Source organism: Apis florea, unplaced genomic scaffold, assembly GCF_048593485.1.
Source record: "Apis florea isolate Af1SG1 unplaced genomic scaffold, ASM4859348v1 contig_3391_pilon, whole genome shotgun sequence".
NCBI classification, from domain to species: Eukaryota; Metazoa; Arthropoda; class Insecta; order Hymenoptera; family Apidae; genus Apis; species Apis florea.
Window position 1 is genome coordinate 483,140 of NW_028256754.1, and position 24,706 is coordinate 507,845.

The 24,706-nt window shown below is 20.6% G+C and overlaps 1 protein-coding gene across 2 annotated transcripts in view; it reads right to left on the reverse strand.

Annotated features, from left to right (window-relative positions):
- The window catches only part of LOC100870842 (protein rhomboid-like), a 244,424-nt gene that overhangs the window by 148,471 nt on the left and 71,247 nt on the right, over positions 1-24,706 (reverse strand). For both annotated transcript variants that reach the window (XM_086912588.1, XM_012492979.3), the window contains exon 2: positions 20,275-20,392. In XM_086912588.1, the coding sequence (XP_086768714.1) occupies positions 20,275-20,392 (118 nt within the window). The remainder of the gene's footprint in view (positions 1-20,274; positions 20,393-24,706) is intronic.

A 24,706-nucleotide genomic window follows, 5' to 3' on the forward strand; every position in this document is an offset into this window, starting at 1 on the left:
AAGCAATTGAAATTTATTAAGTAAAGCAGAAAAAAATGAGATTATTTTGTTTTCTATACATTGTTGCCATATTTATTCATTCTTTTTTCTTTTCAAATTTTAATTTTACTTATAATTTAAAAAATAAATAACTGATATTTATACGATATGTTTATTTCGGTTTTTATAATCGATTTTTGATTCTTTCAGACTAGGAAAGATTGGCACTAAAAGTTTCGATTTAAAAAAAAAAAACATAAAAAATGACAGAAAAATAACACAATTATTCTTTTTAATATTAAATTTATTATATTTATTTTAAGATTTTATGTTTTATATTTAATATATTGTAATAGATTTTTCATAGCAAGTTATTTATTTGTGGTCGAAGTGGAACAATTAATCCCATTATAAAGCTTTCAAATAATCCGAAAAACGATTTAATATTCCCAGATTATGATAACTATTATCAATATTAAAAAGTAATATATACTGAAAGTATATTATCAAAAAATGAACTGTCCGATAGACATGACATAATTGCCAACATTCTGTTAATTGCCAAGTTACAATTTTATAACTTTGAGTTTGAACTTTACTTATTGAGTATGAACTTATTTAGTTATTATATATAATTACAAAATATAGCATAAGGTTGATTTCGATTCTTTAAAATAGTTTACTAGAGAGGTGTCAACAAAGTCCATTGGACATAATACCATTAACCAAAGCCGAAGCCGAGTTACCAAAATCTATTTACACATCACCATTGTTTAGTGTACACACAGTCCCAAGACGCTAACACAAATTACGCAAGTACACGTGTGTACACATATATACCACTGAGCATATGGCCGGTATTAGTGTCCACTGACATCAAACTAATAGATGTTTAATGATAAACAGATTTATATAATGATATTTGCCGAGTTTGATACAGACCATTGTTTGAAGACATTTATCTTCTTTCAATGATTGCCATTATAGAAAATTTATTTGTTTTTAATAATCACTAATAAACAATTTGGTAAATATAAGATTAATTAAGTTACAAAAAAATTAAGAAATAAACAATAAATTTTATTAGTAATTTTATTACTATGAAATAAAAAAATAAATAAACTGTAATGAAACGAATGAAATTATGTATGGAAAATTATGAAAATATTAAAAAAGAATATAAAATAAATTTAAATAAAATAATAAAAAATATAAAAATTTAGTTTCCAAAAAAATCGAAATTAAAAATTTTTTGTATACGACATCTTGATTATAATTTTTATTTGTAAAATTATATTAAAGTTTATATGAGAAACGAAAAATTCTTGAAAAATATTGAAATAAACTGAAATAGAGAGGAAAAAGGTAGGTAATAACAATATGCACACGATTACCGAAGAAGAAAAAAATAAATAAGCAACGAGAAGGGTAATGCGATAGAAAGGACGTAATGGATAGGATGTACACACAGGTGTAAGAACCTTGTACCCAGCCAGACGTTTATGTGCGTCATGACATCACGGTAAAGACGAATGTACAGATGATACAATATCCAAGCGATATCAAATTGATGTTTATTCAAGTGGCTATATGACATGTGTATACGATCAGGATACCATTTCGTGTTCGAGTTCTCTCACCCCTATGCACTATTCTCTCGACACATGCTGGTCATCTTGATGCATCATCAACATATATCTATTGATCAACGTGCTCCTTTATCTATTTGTCGATATCTGATCACCTTAATTTTGCGAGAATAGAATAATATTATATATTATTATATATTATTATACGAATTAAGTTTTTATTTTTAAATCTGTTATCTTTAAATTCTTCGATTTTTCATCAGTTTAAATAGTTCATTGAATTCTTATAATTAATATAATATATTATTTATATTATCTTTGCATATAATAAAAATATATTTTCAAATTAATTAAAGACAAATTAATTAAAAACAATAATAAATATTTCATAAAAATTTCTATAAAACTTTAAGAAACATAATAATGTTTTTTTATTTTATTTACATTTACATTATTTTATTTATTTTATTTATACATACATTCATAATTAATCATAAAATTAACAATATAGAAATTACAAAGAATGCAATACAATCTTTATTTAATTAAAAATCAATATCATTCCAAGCGTTTAATTTCATCAATCGAAAATTCATTCCATTAAGGATGAGATCTACCAAAAACGACCAATCATTCTACCTTATTAATATATTATTCAAAATCGCATAAACAACAGCTATTCCAGACAATGAGAAAACATATAATTCGTTGGGAAAGAACAAATGCAAACTATTTAACATGCAAATGCCAATTATAGTTAAATGAAATAACGATTTTCAAAGTCGAAAAAATATGTCAAGATAAAAATTGTTGGAATAATGACTAAACGAATTAAAAAAATATAAAGTAAAAACGAAAATATAAAGTAAATGGAATGAGAGAAGAAAATACTTGAAATAGATGGTATGAGCAAATTTACATAAAATATAATATGATATATATTGTATGCGATGAATAAATATATACATACATATACATATATATATGTACATAAACTCGTTGACGAGACTATTATGCATTATTGTGAATAAATACTGACTTACATATTCAAATCCAGATATTATCTGTACAAGTTTGAGTCTGAAGACAAAAGATTATCGAATTGTAATAAGTGAAATTGTTGTTTCTAATATATATTATTACATATTATTATAAAAAAAAACGACATATTTCAATGACCTTGAAATATGTTGGGAATACGATTCTAAACAACTTTTCTTTATACGCCTCCATGAGTCGATTTTAGTTCCAAGATACTTACAAAAAACTTTTAACAAATTTATAATTGATAATATATACCAATTACGTACTTTACTTTTTACAAACTATTTTTATAGATTATTGCTTATATTTGAATACTTGATATATTTTTTTAATAATATAATTTTTTAATATTATAATTTTTTATATTTTCGAATAATATTTTGTTAGTAATTTGCGAATGATAAACATGTACATATACCGAAAATGATAAGATCGTTAAAGAGCTAAAAAATGTAATTTTTTATCAAATAAAAAATAATTTAACAATGAATTATTAATGTAATGAAATCTAATCTAATTTAGAGCTTAGTAATTTTTTTCTTTTATTGTTCATGTTAGATTATATAGAAATGTGTTCGCCAATAAAACCAATAAAAATTATTACATAAACAACTATCCAATTATTAGTCAATCTATATAATTTATTAATTTTTCTTTTTTTTTTTTTTGTTTTTTATTATAAACCAATGAAATTTAATATAATCTAATCTATAATACATCAATTTTTTCTTTAATTCTTTATCAATTGTTTAGATTAGATTACATAAAAATATGGTTACCTTTAGGTGATTATCTATATTAGAATTAAATTATAGAATAAATATTTATAGAAAAAAATCGATTAAGAAAAGTTTTTTACAGACATCTTGAAACTAAAGTGAGCAACTTATTTTATGAAAATCGGTAAAAAAGACCTTTTTTTAAACAATTACCTTGTGAAGAATTTTCATTGTGAAGAATTTGATGCTATTTCTAAATATTTGATCAACGTGCTCAAATGCTGTGATAATGTATAAATATATAAATATTTACTAGTTTGTTAGTATTGGCCTTTCCGTACCAATGTTGATTACTATTACTTTCGTTCTCCGAGTCAAAGAATATTGAGTTAATGCGTTATTCATTTAGGCATAATGAATAATAATTATCATTATTAAATAAATAATACAAAAGCTGTTAACTATTAAAAATTTGTGCATTATTATTAATAAATTGTGATCGAATATGGTAAATATGTGGATTCTAATACATTGATTAAAAAATTGATCCAATATATAGAGCATTAAATTATCACTGATATTTTAAATTTTTCTAATTATTATAGTAAATCTATTTGAATAATCAGTTAGATTCAAATTTGTAGATACATCTGAAATAAAATTTTCAGAAATTAAATAATTTTTAAATATGAATTTGTTACATAAAAGAATAGGTATACATATATAAAAAAGAAATACATTTCAGAAATTAATTTCATTTGTAATAATTGTAGATATTATTTCAGAAATGTATTTTAGAATGTAGAAAATTACATAGAGAATTATTTTAATAGGAAAAAAAAAAACCAACTTCAATTATATTCTCTTTTAAATAAGAAATTTTTTATGCATTCGTAATTGTATTATGTAAAAATGAATTATCTTATTTTAAATAACGTTTCTTAGTTTTAAAAAAACAATAACATAGAAATTAGAAGAAAATATGTTTATTATTTGAATAATATATATTTATTTAAGATAAATTAATATAATTAATTCATTAAAAGATATATTCATACTATAGTTAATGTAAATTACAGTTTATAAAATAAATTTTTATTTCAATTTAGCAATAATATATATGCTCCTGTTTGAATATACATATATGCTAACGTTTAAATAGTATAAGAATAGATACATTCGTTTCTAATAAAAATGGATTACGAGATATCTTTTTTTCACATTTTGATTTTATATTTTTTTTATTTTTATAAATTCCTAGTACACATATAAAACTAATCATATTATAGATAAAACTATTACGAATTGTTACAAATTTGATATAATCTGTATGATTGAAGATAATATTAAAAAATTTTATTTAATAATAATAAAAATACATATTATAATTACATATCATATGTTATCATAATACCAATACATGATTATTGAAAATTTTTAAATATTTGTTCCCACAAATATAGTGATAATATAATATAAGATAAATTATTAAAAAAAAAAATACATTAAAAATCTCAAATATCTCTTTCCACGATTGTATCAAATATGTATCTATTAAAAATTCTTCTTCTCGATTTCTCTATTAGGATAAATATGTGCAATCGTATGTGGATCAGTGATTAAACGTGACCTTGAGCGAATACTATGTGCTTATCCAACTGAGTAAATGAATAGTTTAGAGAAAATTAAAGGAAGTTGCGCTATCTGAAGACTACATATTGTACACACATCCACGAATATATATATATAAGCGCAGTTACTGCCCACGAACGATCGACAAAGTAATAATATTTGAATATACACATACATATTTATAAATGTATATTTACATATATTGATGTGTAAGTAAGTTTAGAAGGGCAAAACATGGCATGCGGCCATGTAAAATATTCTATCAAAATCCTTGCAGTGATCGAGCCAAATGGAAATTTAATTCCCGCAGGCAGCCGCCGAGGATCGGAATTGAGGAAAGTGGTTCAAGTTATGGAATTGAATTTTGAAAGAGCCTGTTGAGGAGACCTTCCGACAATTTCGATATATGCTTTCGTATTCGCTTTCGTCTAGAATCGAACATAAAAATACCAAAACAACGATAATTTCAGGAAACTTTTCCATGCAGCTCGAATTTTGTTTAGTCGAACACGATATAAGGATCATTCACGAATTGCTATGTACGATATATTTAGAAAATGTACATTATTTTAAAAGATATATTCTATTCTACAACGAACTATTTTTTTAAATGTAAGTTATATAATTATTTGGTTTGTCAATTTCTTAAATTTTGTTTAGAAATTTTAATTGTTTGCAGATTCTCTTTTATTTCAGATAAAGGATATTTTCTATATAAAATGAGATCACAAATTAAAAATTTCACTATTAGAAATAAGAAAAAATAATATAATAATAAAATAAAAATATTGATAAAAATTTATTAATAAAAATTGAATATTATATATTAGAATTATTAGAACTTAACTTAACTCAATTTTATTTAATTTTAATTTTTATACTGTTGAAATAGGTCAGTAAAAAATTCAATATTTTCAAATTTTCGTAATAAAAATATTCATAAAAAAATTCTTAAGATTAAATGTATCATATGATATATTCAAAAAACTAGTAATATTAAAAAAGAAATTGTATTTATATTTTCTTCGCGTATCATTGAATTTAAAACAAAATGCAACTAAAGCCAAATAGACATTGTGAATTCATTCAATTTTTCTTTTAATGTTATGATATTTTGAAAGAAATAATCTAATAATAATTTTCTAATATAGAGAACGAAGATTAAATTCCAAGAAATTATTTGATCTTCGATTACTGATTTCATATTGATCTCTTATTATTTAAATTTTCTTGAAATTCAATAAATAGAAGAATATAAAATTTATATAAAATGATGTATATATTATTTTATATTTTATCATTTTTTTACCTCTATTTTTAAAATAAAATTTATAATATAATTATAGTAAGATTTTACTTTTGTTTTTTATTAACAAATAAGAAGAAATTTTATAAATTTCAAAATAAATCTTAGGCGTTTTAATTTAAATTGTTGTAATTTAAATAATTTAAAATACAAATCTTTATATTCTAACTAAATATTAATGCTATATATCAAGCTATTTCGTTAAATTCGTAAAATTTTTTATTTACATTAAGAATTTAATAAAAAAACTATAAAGTAAGAAAAATATAAAACGTTATTAAAAATGTTAAATTAAAACCTTAGATTTGAATATATCTATAATAATGAAATTTTAAAAAATATTAAAGAAATAAAATTTTTGAATTTAAATTAGAAAAATTTGTTTATACGATTATAAAAATTAAAACTTTTTGAATAAATAAAAATTCTAGATAATTAATATTAATTTTCTTAATTTCAAAAAAATAATGCACAACTTCACTTAGAGAAGAATATATATACAAATGTAGTTTTAGAAAAGAAAAATCAAAATATATTGCAGAAAATTTTCCACAGGGATTTTAGCGAAATGTCGACTTTTGAATTCAAAATGTTTAATCAAGACTCCTTTTCAGAGTTTTGCATTTGGATTCGAGAAATTTCGTTTCTTTGTTTCTGCGAAACGTCTGATAGTGCTACAAGTGAACTTAATTTTTCAATTAAATGTACTTCATTTATTGGTCAAAAAGTATTTCAAACGGTAGATTGCAACGATGGAATGATGTTCGTTTCTCTAATAACATTTTATATAATGAAATTATATTCACCGGAGAATAATTAGCTCCAGTTGAACTTGGAATATGGAGAATCTTACAAGAAAAATGAAATCAACAAGATAGAAATATTAGAAGAAAAAAATTATTACTAGATATTACTGGATTATTTTTGTTTTGAAATTATTATTAAATTATTAAAATTTTTATTATTTAATTTTAAAGTTACTTTTTGAATTTTATATTTAATAATATTCATATGAATTTTTTCTTCTATTGTATTTAATATAAATTTGAAGAAGAATTACTTCCTTATTTAATCATTTGTTTATTAATACATAGTCCTACATAATCTTACTTCTGAATATATTTCCAACTATAGGAATTATAATATTTTTATGAAAATGTATTGTATCCATTAAAATCAATTCAGACTTGCATTTTTTTCAAAAAAAGAAAAAAAATACTTTTTGTAATATACATATAATATAATATGATATATATTAATACAATATATGACTGACAAAGTTCAAAAGAGAAGAATTTTCTTCAAATTTTTTGTTAACTATAAATAATATTATTTATATTTTCAGAGTTGTTAACATAATTATAAACTGCATTCATGCTTTTTCTATTCTTTATATTAATACTGGCAAATGTGTGTATAGTATATACAGACATATAATAGTATATATTCGCAAAATCTTTAGAGGATCGAATTTAATTTTAAATAAAAAAAAATGTATCTAAATAAAAAAATTACTATAAATATTAATTAAGATTTATTTATTAAATTATAAGTAATTTAAATTTCCCTTAAATAAAATGAAAAAACCAATCTTACTCTATTTCCGTTTCGTTTTGTACAACGTAAACTTTTAAGAGAATGAAGTTCGTTAAAAATGAATTTATTTAAAAATTTAAAATTTATTTAAAAATCCATATTAATATTTATGTAACATATAATTTTATATTTTTAATATTTAAAATAGACATGAATATAATCAAAGTATAAAATTCGAAAAAAATTCAAAGGAAAAGAAAAAACTATATAGAAAAAAGAAAATATAAATTTGATACAATGATACATAAAATAATGCATAATATGTATACAAAAGGAAACAAAGGAGGATGTGAATCGAAATGATTGCTTATAAACAAGAAAAAGGAATTCCAAAACGAATATTGAATTTTAAAGAAGAAAACACGTAATGGAAATAAAGACTGATTCTGTATGAAAAATAGGAATCCGAGTTCCCTATTGTTCATAATCATGAAAAGAAAGTTCTATTGCTCTCTTTTCTTACAGTTACATGTTCGGAATTCATTCCAAATTTATATAAATTTGAACTAAATTTATATAAATTAAAATACAAAATATCTTAAATGATAAAAAACTATTCTATGTACATTTATATAAAAAAAATAAAATGAAAAATAAACTTTTTATTATGGGAAGTTTTGTTCTTAAAAAAATTAATCTTAAAGAAATACATGTTTGATAAATTTATACAGAAAACCATATACTATATTTTATATTATTAGTATATAATATTATTTTGGTGAAAATTCTACATGCGTTTTATAAAATTTTTATGAATACATTATACAAATATTTTTATTTTGAGCATAATTGATTATATATAAAACAATTTAAAATCTTAAATACGTAAAAAACAATCTTCAAATTTTGAATATTTTGTATATCATATTTTGTATATAAAACTTTTAAATATTTTTTATATATAAATATTTTTTATAACAGAATAATAAAACTGTAATAGAAATAGAAATATAATGAATTTTCATTAAAATTTGAATATTTTATATAATTTAATATTTTATTTTATTCCGTATCATTACGAAGTTATGTTTAAAAAACAAAAATAATACTGAAACTTTAAGGATTGACTTTATCTGTTCAAAATGATATTGCAATAATAAAAAATTTGCTTCATATATCTATCAAATTAATAATTTACACATTCACATGTGTTTCATATAAAACAGAGTTAATGTTGATTTTGATAACACAATTTATTATAATAAAATTAATTAGATTAACAGATTCATTCACATAAGCGAATCTTCAGAGAATCAGTAAAAAAAATCAAATTTTTCAATATTTATGAAATAATTAAAATTTTCAAATATGGATTTTTATTATTAATATTACATAAAATAATACATATCTACAATAAAGAGATATTATATAATATAAATTGTTTTTATGATATTCTAGAGTGTATATATGTATAACATAAATAGAGATATACTTTAAATACATACTCAGATAATTCATTATACATAACTAATCTTCGAATAATCTATGTTCAAATAATCGACGTTTTATTATAATTAAATTTGTGTAAAATATATGAATATTTTTACAATTTACTATACAGATAGTATATTTTAATTATTTGTTTTCTATATTTCATATTTTATATTCCAAACATTGTCCATTTTTTTTCATTAAATAAAATATTGATTTTAATTAATTTTTAGGATAAACAAATTATTCGAAATTAACATAAATTTAAACTAGATGCAAAGTCACAATACCGCATTTTTTTGAATAAAAATTTAAAAGTTTAATTCTGTTCGATATACCTTCGTTCGCAATTATGCTTTTTATATGAATTTAAATTTGAAATTGTTTAGTGCAAAGATATTGACATAATTGACATCGCTTACCAACAGAAATTGTTAAATAGTGATTTTAACAAGAGATTTTATTTAAAATCACTATATCGTGAATATAAAAAAAACATCAACATGACGAATATTTATATGTTAAAACTTATTTATAGAATATGTGATTTTTATCATTGATAGATAATATGTAAAAAATTATTGATATTATATATTCTATAATAATATTTACAATTTTTAATAATAAAATTGAATAATATTTTTTTAGTATTAGATATTCACGAAAAAACAAAATCAAAAAAATGAAAAAATTCCCATTTAGAAATAGGTTAGATATAATATTATTAAGAAAAGTTTCAATTATTTCAATATTTATTTTTATTACTTATCAATAAATAAAGTTATAATTCACAAAAAGCACAAAACAGATAATATTGATATATTTATTAAATTCTACAATGTATATTAATCTGAAAGTAATATTTATCTATTAAATAACATAAGTTTGACAGGAAATATATTAATGAACTAATAAATAATGTATTTGGCAAACAAGAATTCCACACTATAAATACTGAAGATATTTTTCTAATGTTTCTATTCAATTTCTACATATTTCTCTTATCTTTAATTCGTTTATAAATGCAGCTAAGATAGGATCATTACATGACTGACGTAAACGAAAATGTAATTTTCTGCATTTCCACTGGTTAAGGTAAAGTTATGCGAATACAACAACATATTATCTACAATCGTAATCGAGTCATTAGAAATAGAACCGTCGCGCGTCAATTCTATAACTTACGACTTGTGTGTCACGATACTCGGCAACGCATTGATCACATCAGTATTAATAACAGGTCATTAAATTTGTAATTTTCCGCTCGAAGGGCTTAAGTAGAAAAAAATTACACGCTTCACTCTTCATCGGAATAAGGAATCTAGATTTTCGCAGAATTAGGCCGGGCATGCAGCGAAATTTATTTTTCTATATCAATGGTAATATGAATAACGTAGTGTGCGAAAATTATATCATTAAGCGAATAAATAATTTATTTTATAAACGAATTGAATATTTTTAACATCTCTTCCATTTATTAAAAATAAATATGTTCGATTTAAATGGAAACAATTAATCCTTAATAATTTTCATAGTTATTCTATCAAATTTATGATATTGAATCAAAGAAAATTGAGAGAAATAAATGTTTCCTTTTTTAAAAAATAAAAATAAAAAATGAACTTTTATTATCCTTATAATATTTTAAACAAATGAGATATATTATAAAAATAAAATAAGAAAAATTCATTGAAATATATATCATAAATATGTAGTTTAAATATAAGATTCACTAAAATAAAATCGTTAAATTAAATATAGAAATAGATTTATTAGTATAAAATCTACATATATTCATATTAGATATAGGACCGTAAATATTTAAAAAAGAAAAAATATCTTGAAAAATATAGAAGATAATAAAAAAATTTCAAATAAATAATTTTTCAAGAAAGTTTTGAAAATATTACGATTAAATTTTCAAATTCAAAAATTAACCGCCGTTTATATCAATATCCAGACATTTTTGTGCATACACGCTTCAAATTTTATACTTTCATTAAATAAATAATAATTCTAATTATTAATTATATTTATCAAAAATATTAGTTTTATTAAAATATTACATTAATTTTAGTTTTTATTTATTTTTTTGTATTTATTATTTCAAAATTGGATCAATAAAAACAAACTCTTGTTCAGATTATTCTTATATTTTTAAAATTCTAATTTCTTACTATTTTTAAAGATCTTTTTTCAATATTTATTTTTTCATCTACATTTAATAAGAATGTTGCTAATAATATTAATAAAAATGTTGAAATTTTTGACATTTCTGCTTAATATTGATAGACATATTATTATCTTTTAGAATTAGGAATATCACATTGATAATAAACATGAAGTAATAAAATCAATTAATTATCAAATTGACTTACGCATAGACAGAATTTTTATTTGATATAAATGGAAAAAATAGATATAGCACTTTTGAAATTTTCAATTTTCATAATTGGATATAACTTTTATTTGATTAAACTCACTTAACTTTGATTTGATTAAATTTGAAAATTGTTAAAAAATTTATGAAAATAGTTATAGTATCAATGATGTGCTAGGTCATAAAAAACAAAATAAAAATAAAAATAAAAAAATAAATCAGATTTTAAACTTTGTACAATTTTGAACTGATTTTTAAATTTTCAAATTTTATAAAGTTCAAATTGAATTTAGATTTTATATAAATTTTATTCTTTTATTGATTCTCAACATCATTATTATAAATAAATGTAGTTTTTCATTAAAATTTTCTTAACAAATAAAATTTTTTATTATTTGCTATACAATCGATTTAGAAAAAAATCCTTACAATTCTAATAGAATAAAACATTATCTTTCCTAATACAGTATTTCTTATTTTATTTTGTTGTTTTAAGTTTTTATTTTTATTTTTCGCTAATTTTCTATTATTTTATGCATTTCTGACCTATGATCAATATCATATAGATTATTAATAAATTATAAAAATATGAATGATAAAATTTTTATATTTTTCATTTTCATAATTATAATATTCTTTTAATCAAATTGCTGAAAATCTTTCGATAAAAATGATATTAAACATAACCATATTTGAATCAATATAAATTACGTGTGCAATAATACTCCTACATGATTAAAAATAAATGTTAAATTTTTCTATCTATGCTTTTTCACTCACGCTCAATATTTTTCACTTTTATTTTATACGCATTCAAAAATGACTAACTCTTGAGAGATAAGAGTCAGTAATTCCTTAAATGATATTTTCTCAATTTATAATAGACACAGAACACATCTATTAAGTGATACTAGCATACGTCGCCCATCTATAAAAATTGTTATAAAGTATAACTGTGAAATATCAGTGTAAGTACGTCATCCATTATGAATAAGTTAAAGAAATTATATATGAAATTAAAGAAGAATTTGTGGATAGAGGGACAAAAAGCTATATAAGTATCTATCTATGAAAGACATCAAACAGAAAATCGGTACATCTTCAATCTACGTATAGTAATAGTCTTGTAGTAGCAGACATGCATTTTAAAGTACAAGATACGCCGCGTGCAGTCATGACATTGATACATCACACGGTTGCAGATAAAAATTTACCATACTCATTGCTACAAAATATAGTACTAGTCGTACATGCTTATCTACGTATAAACGATCAGGGTTAGTTATGGCATAAACAATATACTGCATATAGATTCATCACATGTGTACAACGCTATACACATAACCTTGTATATTCTTGCTATCATGAGAGTACACATCTTACAACTTCCAAGTTCTGTCGCGGGAATTTCAATTTAAATTTCTTGTTATTTTTAAATAATATTTTTGTTATATGCAATCCATTAATTTTTATAATATTCTGAAGTCCGTTTAATTTTATAATTATATATTTTGATTGTAACTGAAAAAATCATTTAATAATTAATTATTTATACATTTATATATTTATAATTACAAATACAAAACAAAACTTTTTTTATTATAAATACTTTCTGTAACAATACGTGATTTAGAAATTAAATATTGAGAAAATAAATACATTTATTAAATCATTTTTGAATAAATTATATTAGTAAATTATATTGTCATATAAATTGTAACTACAAAATAATCATCAATTCCTGAATATTTTATTTAAAGAAGAAATAGTTATCAATCGTAAATTTTTTCTCGTAAGTAAATAAAATTTCAATTTCTTTATCCTATTTAATTTATTTGAAAATGTAAAAATGTATTTATATTCATTATATTTTATCTAAAATAATGAATTACAAAAAAATAAAAATCTCGGAATATTAAATTAATTTCATTTTTTCATTTAATTATAATATATTTAATTTCTGTTAGTGTATAACGTTGTATACAACGAATATATTAGTTATTGAAAAATAAGAATTTTTTGTATTGTAAGTATCATCTTTTTATTTTTTCAAATTTTACAAAATTTAGATATTAACATTTTTAAAATAAGAAACAATTAACAAGTTAAGTATTATAAATAATGATGTTTAATTTTAGAAAATCACGAATAAACAAAAAATTTAAAATAGCATAAAATCTATAATTTTCGTATATAATAATATCTATTGTTAATATATATATATATTGTGTTAAAATAATTTCTCAAACAATTTCATATTTCGACATGTTTAATATTTGACAAATAACAATCTTTAATATTTTCCAATTAAATTTTAAGCTTTATAAATATTCTTATCATTATATACATATTTTAATACAAAATATTCTTAATCATTATAATAATACACGAAATATGTTTTTTTTTTAGAACGAAGTAAATAATATTTCGATTATTAATATAAAAAAAATATAAAGTAAGTACATTTAAACTCGATATTAAATAAGAAAAAATCATTGAAGTAAACGATAATGCTCATTAATTACTCGTTTAAAGAAATTGAATTAATAGACATTCAAAAATAGAACAATGAAATAATGAAATGATAACTAATAATAAATAAAATATATTTGGTATTAATTAACATGTTGATGAAAATGATGAAAAGTTTAGAAATCAAATAATACAATAAAATTAGATATTATAACATAAATAATTAAAATAAATATTATAGCCGTAAATTAATTTTATGCAAAATTCGCTAAATAATTAATTTAAAGTAAAATCTAGAGTAACCATATTTAATAATATCATGTTCAATTAATCAAATTAATTTATTAAGAAAAAGAAGGTTAATGCTAATCGACTAACTGACATTGAATTGAATTTTTATTTCGAATTTATTTTCACTGAAATTTCAAAGCACTTTTGAAATACGTTGGTTAAATGAAAACTTATGAACGAAAGAAAAGAATTATTCTATTAAAAATATAGATTCAATCTTTTAAATCAATAAGACAAAGAATAATGTTATCATGAATTATTCATAAATACAGATTTAATTTATGTAATATAATTATAATATTCTATTTATTAAACATAAATTATAATATACTTATAAGTTTAAACAAAACATAAGTTTTCTGATGGTAACAATTTAAATAATTATAGAAACCACAAAAATTTAAATATAAAATTTAGATTATATTATATTATAAAAAAACATATAAAAACTATTACTCAATTAGCCTCAAACATTTATTGTGACTTCAATATCCTTTATTATTTAAATGATTTATGTAAAAAAAAAAACATTATAAGAAAAAAATAGTTTGATAAATAAACTGTAAAATAATCATTTAATATTTATATTAATATGTATAATATGAAAAATATACTTTACTTACAATTTTTCAATAAGTGCTAATAATTCTCCAACACATATGCAATCACATGCAATCACGGCATTAGAAACAAATAACTAACATAATAGAAGTTACTTTTTTTTACTGTACATGTTGTACTGTACCGCGATATAACATACGTAAATGCAATGTTACTAATGATTAGTCAACCTATCCTTATATGTAATCTTCTCTATCCTTTCGTTTCGCACTCATACTCGAGTTAAGATCCGTAAAATAACCAGTTAATATCTACGTTATTAATACACAACACAAATGTATGCTTAGACATGAATGTACGCACAATAATAAATGCGACAAAGAATCGGGAATGTACAAATGAAAATGTCGACATAGAAGAAGGTGAAAGAAAATGGACGAAAGCGAAAAAGGACTATTAGAAGGGGGTTATCAGAACGAGAAATAGGAATAACGAAAAAAAACAACATAGGTAACACTAAAAAGAAGAAAAAAAATAGATGAATGAGAAAATGAAAACGCAAGATACAAAGAAAAAAATGGGAAATGAAAAGTAACGAAAACAGAAACGGTGCGATTGAAATAGTGATATAAATAATAATGGAAAAGAAAAGATATAAATTTTTCTTTTTCTTTCTTTTTTTTTTTCGAAAAAATAAAATAATTCGAAAACAATATTTTTTTCTGATGATGAAAATTGACAACATGATCTCTCTATGCATCGAATTTGATTGATAATAATATACTTATTTCTATTTTGATCGAATATAATAATTATTTATAGTTAAATAAATTGAAATATGAAACTATGAATTAATTTTTTATTTTATGCTAAATGTACAATGAATGTCTGATTTTTATAGAATGACTAATTTCGATGGAATAAATCAGTTGAACTTCTACATAATTTGAATAAAGAGCTTTTTAAAAAATGACCTATAGATTTATATTTTTTATAATTTTTTTAAATATATTATTTTTAATCAATTATAATTTTTCTTAGGTTTACTTTCAATAAAAAAACTAAACTGATGGAATTTATTAAAATCATTTATTACTTTACAAGTATTTCATTTGAAATGATTGATAAAGAAATGATACATATTGTTTTTTATGATATTCTTTTTATTCTATATCTACTCTTCAAATTTTAAAAAAAAAATTATTATGAAAATTCACTTATTTTCCTTTTTATTGAATTTTAAGTTATTTATTTATTTAATTCGTAAAATACTTTGAAATAATAAATATTAAAATACTTATATTAAAAAAGGAGAATTTTTTTATTGCAAAATATATTAAATCAAATATATTACGATATTAATTGATTAACAAAGAAAATCAAATATAAAAGTTACGAAAAAAAATCTAAAAAGAATAAATAAAAAAAAATGTATCGCGAAGCTGGAATATATGTGCGAATAAACGTAAAACACGCAATGGGATAAGAAGGATAAATTGAAGAGAAATAAAGATGCAGAGTGCAATAAATTCTAATTAGATTCGAGCCGAATTTGACAATGTCTGGTATACATGTATCATATTAATCCAATAGCTAATGAGTATTAACCAATACGCCCTTTAAAATTATATCTTCTCTCATGGTATAATATATATAAATTTATTTTTTCAAAAATATGTTATATGCAATTAATAATAAAATCAAATGTTACATATAAAATACTAAAAACATAAGTTATTAAAGCTAGAAACTTTATAGATTAAATGTATTTGCACACTTTGCATCATAGTTGATTTTTTAAATTGATCGTAATAAATATTTCAATTTGAAGACATTAAAATTCAATTCAGTTTCTGTAAACGCACATATTTCTTACAGAACTTTTATAAGTTTACGCCAATATTACATGTTTATTTAACAAAATTCAATCGAAAGGATTAAGTATATATTTATACTACATCCGAAATCTTTTATGATTTGTTTTATATTTAAAAAGTTTTTTTAAAAAATCCAAATATCTAATATTTATAATTATATCTAATATAAATAATTTAATTTAATTAAAAAAATACTTCAATGTAAAATATTTTTGAGTGATATAAAATATACATGAATTTTTACTAATAGAAAGATACTAATGTAATTTTTAATTTTTAACAAATTTAAATTTTTTAAAAATATTTGTATATATACATTATACATATATATAATACGTATATATTATACATATAATAGTATCGAAAATTTTCAGTGGATATTAATCATTGTAATTATTGTAGAAAAACTATATTATCTAAGTAAAATATAAAATTATGGATCTTGTGATTGAGAATTGTTGCAATTTCTTTTTTCTTTTTTTTCCGAATTTTTAGAACGAGAGGTAAACGAATGAAAACGATACGAATATATTAATAAATAATTCAGTAGTAAGAATTTTTAAGCGAAATATTCAAAATGAATATAAAATTATTGCTTGCGAGTTAAAATTAACAAAGTGGATTATTTCGTTTCCAATTAAACGATGATGCTTACGAAAGTAAATCGTTGCAAAATATTCTCGTTAAAAATTCATTGAAATACCTGTATCGAGAGCATTTATCTAAAATTGGTCGATGCAATCGGAGAAAGGGACGCAAGTCTCGATTCATTATTTATTTTCATGAGTGGTACTATGAAGTGAAATTCTTCGCATACGAATTGCACTCATGTTAAAAAATAATCAATCATATCTACGTATCGGAAGAATATTATACCTTGTATATTATCATACAAACGAGATTCTTATCAGAAAGCGTAATTATCAGATAATCATTTTTACAAAAAATGAGAAAATTGATGGATTTTTGTACTACAATCACTGGAACAATTTAAATAATATTAACTCATGAATAATGAAAGGTGATTGATCGAGTTTATAGATAATTTCAATATAATTATATTAACGATTTTTTCTTCTTTCTTCCTTTAATTTTTAAATTCTAGAATTTACTAGAAAAATTATTTTATTTTTTAATAAAAGTTTGCAAGTATAGAAAATAATAGATTATATTTATAACAATTTTCTTTCAATAGAATATCACTTTAAAAAAATGAAATTAATGCTGAAAATTTCAATATTTTTCATTTCTTAAATATAACCTTATAATGGTGTGAAACAAAGAATTTTTTACGTAAAAAGTTTAAATTTTTAACATTCTATCATTCTATTATAAAAAAAAAATTTTTTTAAAATGCATTCAAGAAAAATTCTAAAACTTTGGGGATTTATTTCATCATTTCAAAAATATCTTTTGTGAAAAACAAAATATTTTATGTATAACTGATTATGTTTTATATATTCAAACTTTCATTAAAATCATTAATTAAGTAAATTTTCTTATAACACACTATATAATCAATTTCATAACTCACTATACATATATCAAAGAAATTCGATATGAAAGAATATACGAGTTATTTTTTATTCAATCAAAAAAATTTCAAGGAAATAATTTTTTTACTAAAATTTGATTATACTATTTTATTTACAATAAATTTAATATAATTATGTTTGTATTAAACAATGAATAATACGAATCTTGTAATCAATGACATAAAATCACAAATTTAATTTTTTTTATTTTATAATTTATTAATTATTTATGAATTTTAATTTAACAATGAATTTGTAGTTAATAATAATTACTATTTCTTACAATAATAAAATAATATTCTTATATATTATTTTTATTCTTTATATTATACTAAATAATAGTTACTAAATAGTATTTGCGCAATGACAACACTTCATGAATTCTTTCCTATATTTATATATTATATAATTAGGAAAACAATGTAAATTATTATACATGTATAATATATCTTTCTTTTTTCTTATTAATTAAAATAAAAAAACGAAATCAATGAGAATTAAATATTTCTTTATAAAATTCATAACATATAAAATTATGAAATTATCAATTTGATAAGTAAATTATAATGTATCAACATTTTCATGATAAATAATTATGAGTAAATAAACTTCTCTTATATTTGTTAATGTACATCGCAAGTACATACGTAGATAAATAAATATTTTAACATTCATTTTTATAAAATTTTGTTTCTTTATTATTCTTTTGTATTGGAAAATGTAAAAAGTTTAAAAAAAAAAAAAAAAACAGCGTTCAAATAGAATTTCATTCATCAAATAAATATAATTCTTGCCAATTGAAAATAAAGAAATTCATTTACGAGACTGCTTAATATAAATAATGCAGTTACCGTACCGCAACAATGTATCCAAACGCATTACATACATTGCGAGACAAAATGAAGTTAGAAAAAGTGCTTTAATATAACGTGTGTTATTCCAATATATGAACAACTTATACGGTATTTTACACTTTCCCCCATAAACTTACGCCGTTCTCGTGGATTTGACCGCATAATGTAAACCAAAATTAACGACCACGCTTTACACAACGTTTTCACTCTCCGTCTCTCTTGCAGAGTGAGAACAAATTCACACGAGGAAATTTAATAACGTGGCTAAAGCGGCAACGTGAAAACCAAAAAGGCACCTTTTCAACCGTGTGAAAAAAGACGTCCTTGTCGCGATATTAATGGAACGATATATTGGGTCGGTGAAAAAGTTACATCGATTTTTGATTCAAACAAGATAAATGATTTTAATGGCTCGAATATTATTGTTATGGAGATGGTATTTTATTATTTATTCATTTCCTTTTGTCTGAATTTAATAAATAAATAATATAAATTGTTATAGCAATTAAGAAAAATCAATTTATCTTATAAGATTATATCGCTTATTTGCTATAAACAATGACAAATAAAAATTCATGATTTTATGAAAAACAAATTTCAATATATTGAAAAACAGAAAATGAAATAGTAGTAGGTTGAATATTTTTATGACTATATTGATACATTATAGGAAATTGATTTATTTCTTCTTCACTCACAAAACCGACATTTTCTCATTAATCCAATAAAATTAACTAGATGGAAATATATAATAGCGCTGAAATATATAGTAGTAGGAAAAAAGAAACACATGTATTAAAAATATTTTTAATAAATAATGGCTATAACATGATTCTAGTGTCTTCGTTAAAACATGTTTGTGGTGGCTACTTTTTAACTATATAACTTTCATTAAAAATTCACTAATAACTAGCGGATCACATAGCGTGATCAAAACTCACGAATTTCAAATCACAAAGCTGCATTAAAATGTTGAATGTATTATGAAGAACAACCATTATTACTAACCTCCACAAGGGTGATGAGGATGATAAAAAGAGGCGGCGGACAACACCTGTAATGGTCAGCATAGTATTTCCGGTCCCTTTCCTCCGTAAGGAATTCATCGCCGATCATGCGGACCATCCTGCAACCAAGAAAATTATTTTTATTGAACTTTTTCTTTACTTTTTCTTATATTATACATACAATATATATATTATACATACAATAAGATTGGTATTTATATTCATTGAAAAGATTAAAGAATGAAAATACAGTTTTAGAATACAATTTTAGAAATACTCACCTATAGAGTAGATTTACCTACCTAACGTAACCATCTCAATTGTTTTTCTTAAAAAACCAATCAACACCTTCTCAATTATATACAATATATATATTTATATATTTTTAAGATGTTTCACATTGACATTTTTTTCTGTTCTTGTTTTATTTAGTTTTACATTTTTTTTTCACGTGAATATTTTATGTAATTCATTAAATAAATAAAATTCATTAATTAAATAAAAGATCGTTGAGATGATAAATATGACAATAAATGAATGACAATTGTGTCTATTAATAGATATATTAAAATTAATTAAAAAATTTTTCTTGCTTTTTCTTAAAAATATCATTCTAGAAATTTTTTTATATCATTAATCATCATTTAAAAAATTCTTTTTACGAATATTATAATAAATATAATATAGTAACAATTTTTAAATAAAAATATATTTAAATAGTTTTAAAAACAGTTTTAGAATATAAAAAGAATAATATAAATGATTATATTATGTCATTTATTGTTTATAATGTATATTTAAATATAGATATATAGATATACTATGCATAACTAGTTACAATAAAAATTAATTATAACTAATTTATAATGAAAATAAATAAGCATATTCATTATTTAATATTTAGTATTTAATATAATAGAAATAACTTTGTCAAAATCATTTGCATCTTTTAAAAATAATGAAATTTATATCTTAACAAATCCAATTTTATTTCATTGCGGATTAAATTTATATTCAATATTTTATCAACTGATTGATACTCAGGAAATTATTTTATGTTTATAACTACATTTGTATATTTTCGAAATCAATAACTCATCATTTTTCACTGATACATTTTTTTAAATTACTTTTTATGCGATATAAAAATTTTATAAGAAGTGAAAAAAAAAGATCTTGCTTAAAATAAAAGATTATTATTAAGATTATTATTAAAGTACTTATTATTTTTTTAAACAATTTTGTGGCAAATTCCAAGCTTATTTCGAATCTACATATTTAACATCTCCTAAAATTTTATCATGACAAATAAAAAAGATTTGAAAAAAATAAATGAATAAAATAAAATAAAAATTAATATTTTGACATATTTTATATAGATTTATTTTTGAAACATAATCAAATACTTATAATATAAAAGATTTATCTTGGTACAATTGAGCAGGATATAACTTCTAAGATAAAAATAAGTTGAAAATAATAATGAAATCTCTTATATGAAATCTTTATGTATGAAATCTTTATGTATGAAATTATTTCAAAGGAATCAACTTTGAAAATTAGATATATATGTATTAATTTAAAATTTTACATCAATAAAATTTTCTGATCTGTTTAGATTTATATCATAATTGATAACTTTAACAAATTTACATATTTTTAAAATCTTTTTCTTCAAAACTTTTTCTTTTTCTGCAAATTTCAATCTTGTTTTTCTTATTTTTTTTTTTTTTTTTACGAAAATAATATATATAATAATAAATGTATAGTATAGTATATATATATATATATATATATATATATATATATATATATATATATATATATATATATATATTTCCTTACTATATTAGCAGAAATAAAATTGAATGAATTTTTTTAAATTAATTAAATTTGGAACTGACGTTGGGACTGAGATATTCACATAGTATATAAAATATTTTTGAAATTAAATTAATTAATAACATCAAATCAGAAATAATGAAAAAATTAGATAAAGTACTACAAAATTCATATCATATTTATTATAAAAATATATAATATTGAAAAATTCAAAATCATTGACATTAAAAAACAGAAGAATAAAATAGAAAATTATTTGTAAAATATATTTTCCTTTATATGTATAATAAAAAATTTAGTAGCTAAGAAAATAAGTAATAAAAAGATCGTATTTCGGAGAAAATATTGTATCTATATATTACGTATAATACTACTGGTTTTATAAATCGATATATTTTTCGCGAAAAATATTCAATGAGAAAAATATTACCGTTTATACACCAATATCAACTTGAATGTCGTGTTGAATTGTATTTCAAATATACTGCGTATATACATATACAATACTGCATATAAATAACCTAAATATTAAAATATTACAATAATTTTTTTCTTTTTATTTTTTTCGTGTATATTTTTAAAAAACATTACCAATCAAATATTCTTTTATTGAAATATTAATCATCTTTTTCTATAAATTTTCATAAATAATTATCTAGCTATTTCTTATTAAAGTATTATAAGTGTAAAGATAATCAAACAATGAATAATTAATATTATTTAAACTTTAATGTATAATGAAATGCATATTAAAGTATAAAAATATAATTATTTTGAATAATTATTTAATTATATTACACAAAAATTCATAAAAAGTTATCGAAATCATTCGACACATAAAAAAGTTCAAAACATCGAAAGATGTAAAAAATTTTAAATTTATAACTATAGGACGAAAAAAATGAAAAAATATGAAGTATTTTCGATTGTTTGTAGCTGAGAGTAATATTAGTCCATGAAATTTTATATATGAATATAATTTTGTTAAATCTACAAAAAAATACATATTTTAAATCTTCATTATAATTTAAAATATAAAAGTCAAAAATCGTGACTTTACTTTTTCCTTTACAATTCCTATAACAATTTTTTATAATTTCTTTTTACATATTATGTTATGTTAAATTAATATTATGTTATAAATTATATTATCTTAAATTATATCTTTTTAATATTTCAGAAAAGTTTAAATCATTTGGTCCAATTTTAAAAAGATTATTCCGATTTAAAAGAGTATACGAATAATTTTGTATTCATTGTACGTATGAGAGATACGATATGTATAAAATTTAATATTACTCGTGTATAAAATATGATAAAAGAATATTAAAATATTCACGAAAACAACAGTAAAATAATAAAATAAAATATATAAAAAATTAAATCTCAAAAAAAAAATTTTTAGTTATAAAATCCGCAGTTCGCGATTCAGACTACGAAATTCGGAAACTGTACTAATATAACAACAGATTTATTCGATCGAAATAAAAATTATGAAAATTATCGAAATCATTAAGAGAAGAAGCATTTTTCTGCAAGACACTTGGGCATTTGAAAATTAATCTGTCAGTGTGGCTTGAGGATATTCTGGAACTAATTGTTGGCCTGCAGCAATTTTCACGCGAAGGAATAGTTGCGAGCTCTCGTTAATCGTCGCCAGAGGTAGCGAAATAACGAGAAATTAATTTTACCGATTCGACCTTAAAGAAAAGGAAAAACACTTTTCGCGCAATTATGACTGATTTCTTGCCGTCTAGGATTTCTCATTATCTCGAACACTCAATATCTGATGGATGTTCAAAGTTTTTCATGCACATTTGGAATTGTATAAATGTTTTTACAAATATTACTGACAATTATAATTTGTTAATTTTGTATACTGACATACATTTATTGTATATATATTGTACATAATATTATAATATTAATATGTACAATATTAAGTTTCTATACTCTCAGCTTCTTTTTTTTTTTTTTTTTTGATTTTTTATTTTTCTTTCCTCTCTTTCTTTTAATTCAATTTTATTTACTTTATTTAATTATTTTTCAATGCTTTTAAATAAAACTAACATTAAATTATTCCAAAAAATTTCAATTTTGTAATGTAAAATCTGCAAATCGAAAATTGATGGATTTATAATAATAAAAATCAGTAGATTATTGTTTTTCTCTGAAAAAATAGAAGATTTTCTATTTTTTAATCCAATAAATTTAAATTTACAAAAAAATTCATTATTACGATTATATTATATATTATATATGTTACTTATAATTGTGAAGGAAAATTCTAATGTATCTAATCGAATAAAATTATGGATCTTATGATTGAAATTTGACAATATTCTTTTTCTTTTTTTAAAGTCTTTTAATTTAATATTTGTGTAATTAAAATGTTATTTGTATTACTATTTGTAATCAATTGTAATAAATTAATAAAAAAAACTTCTAAAGAAACATCTCAAAATTTTTAAAAATGTTCATTAATTTTATGCAACATTGTATTATATTCATGGTGTAAAATAATGAAATAACTGATCTTATTAGTCATCGAAGTATGTTGATTTGTAATTTGAAAGTTTCGATAAATAGAT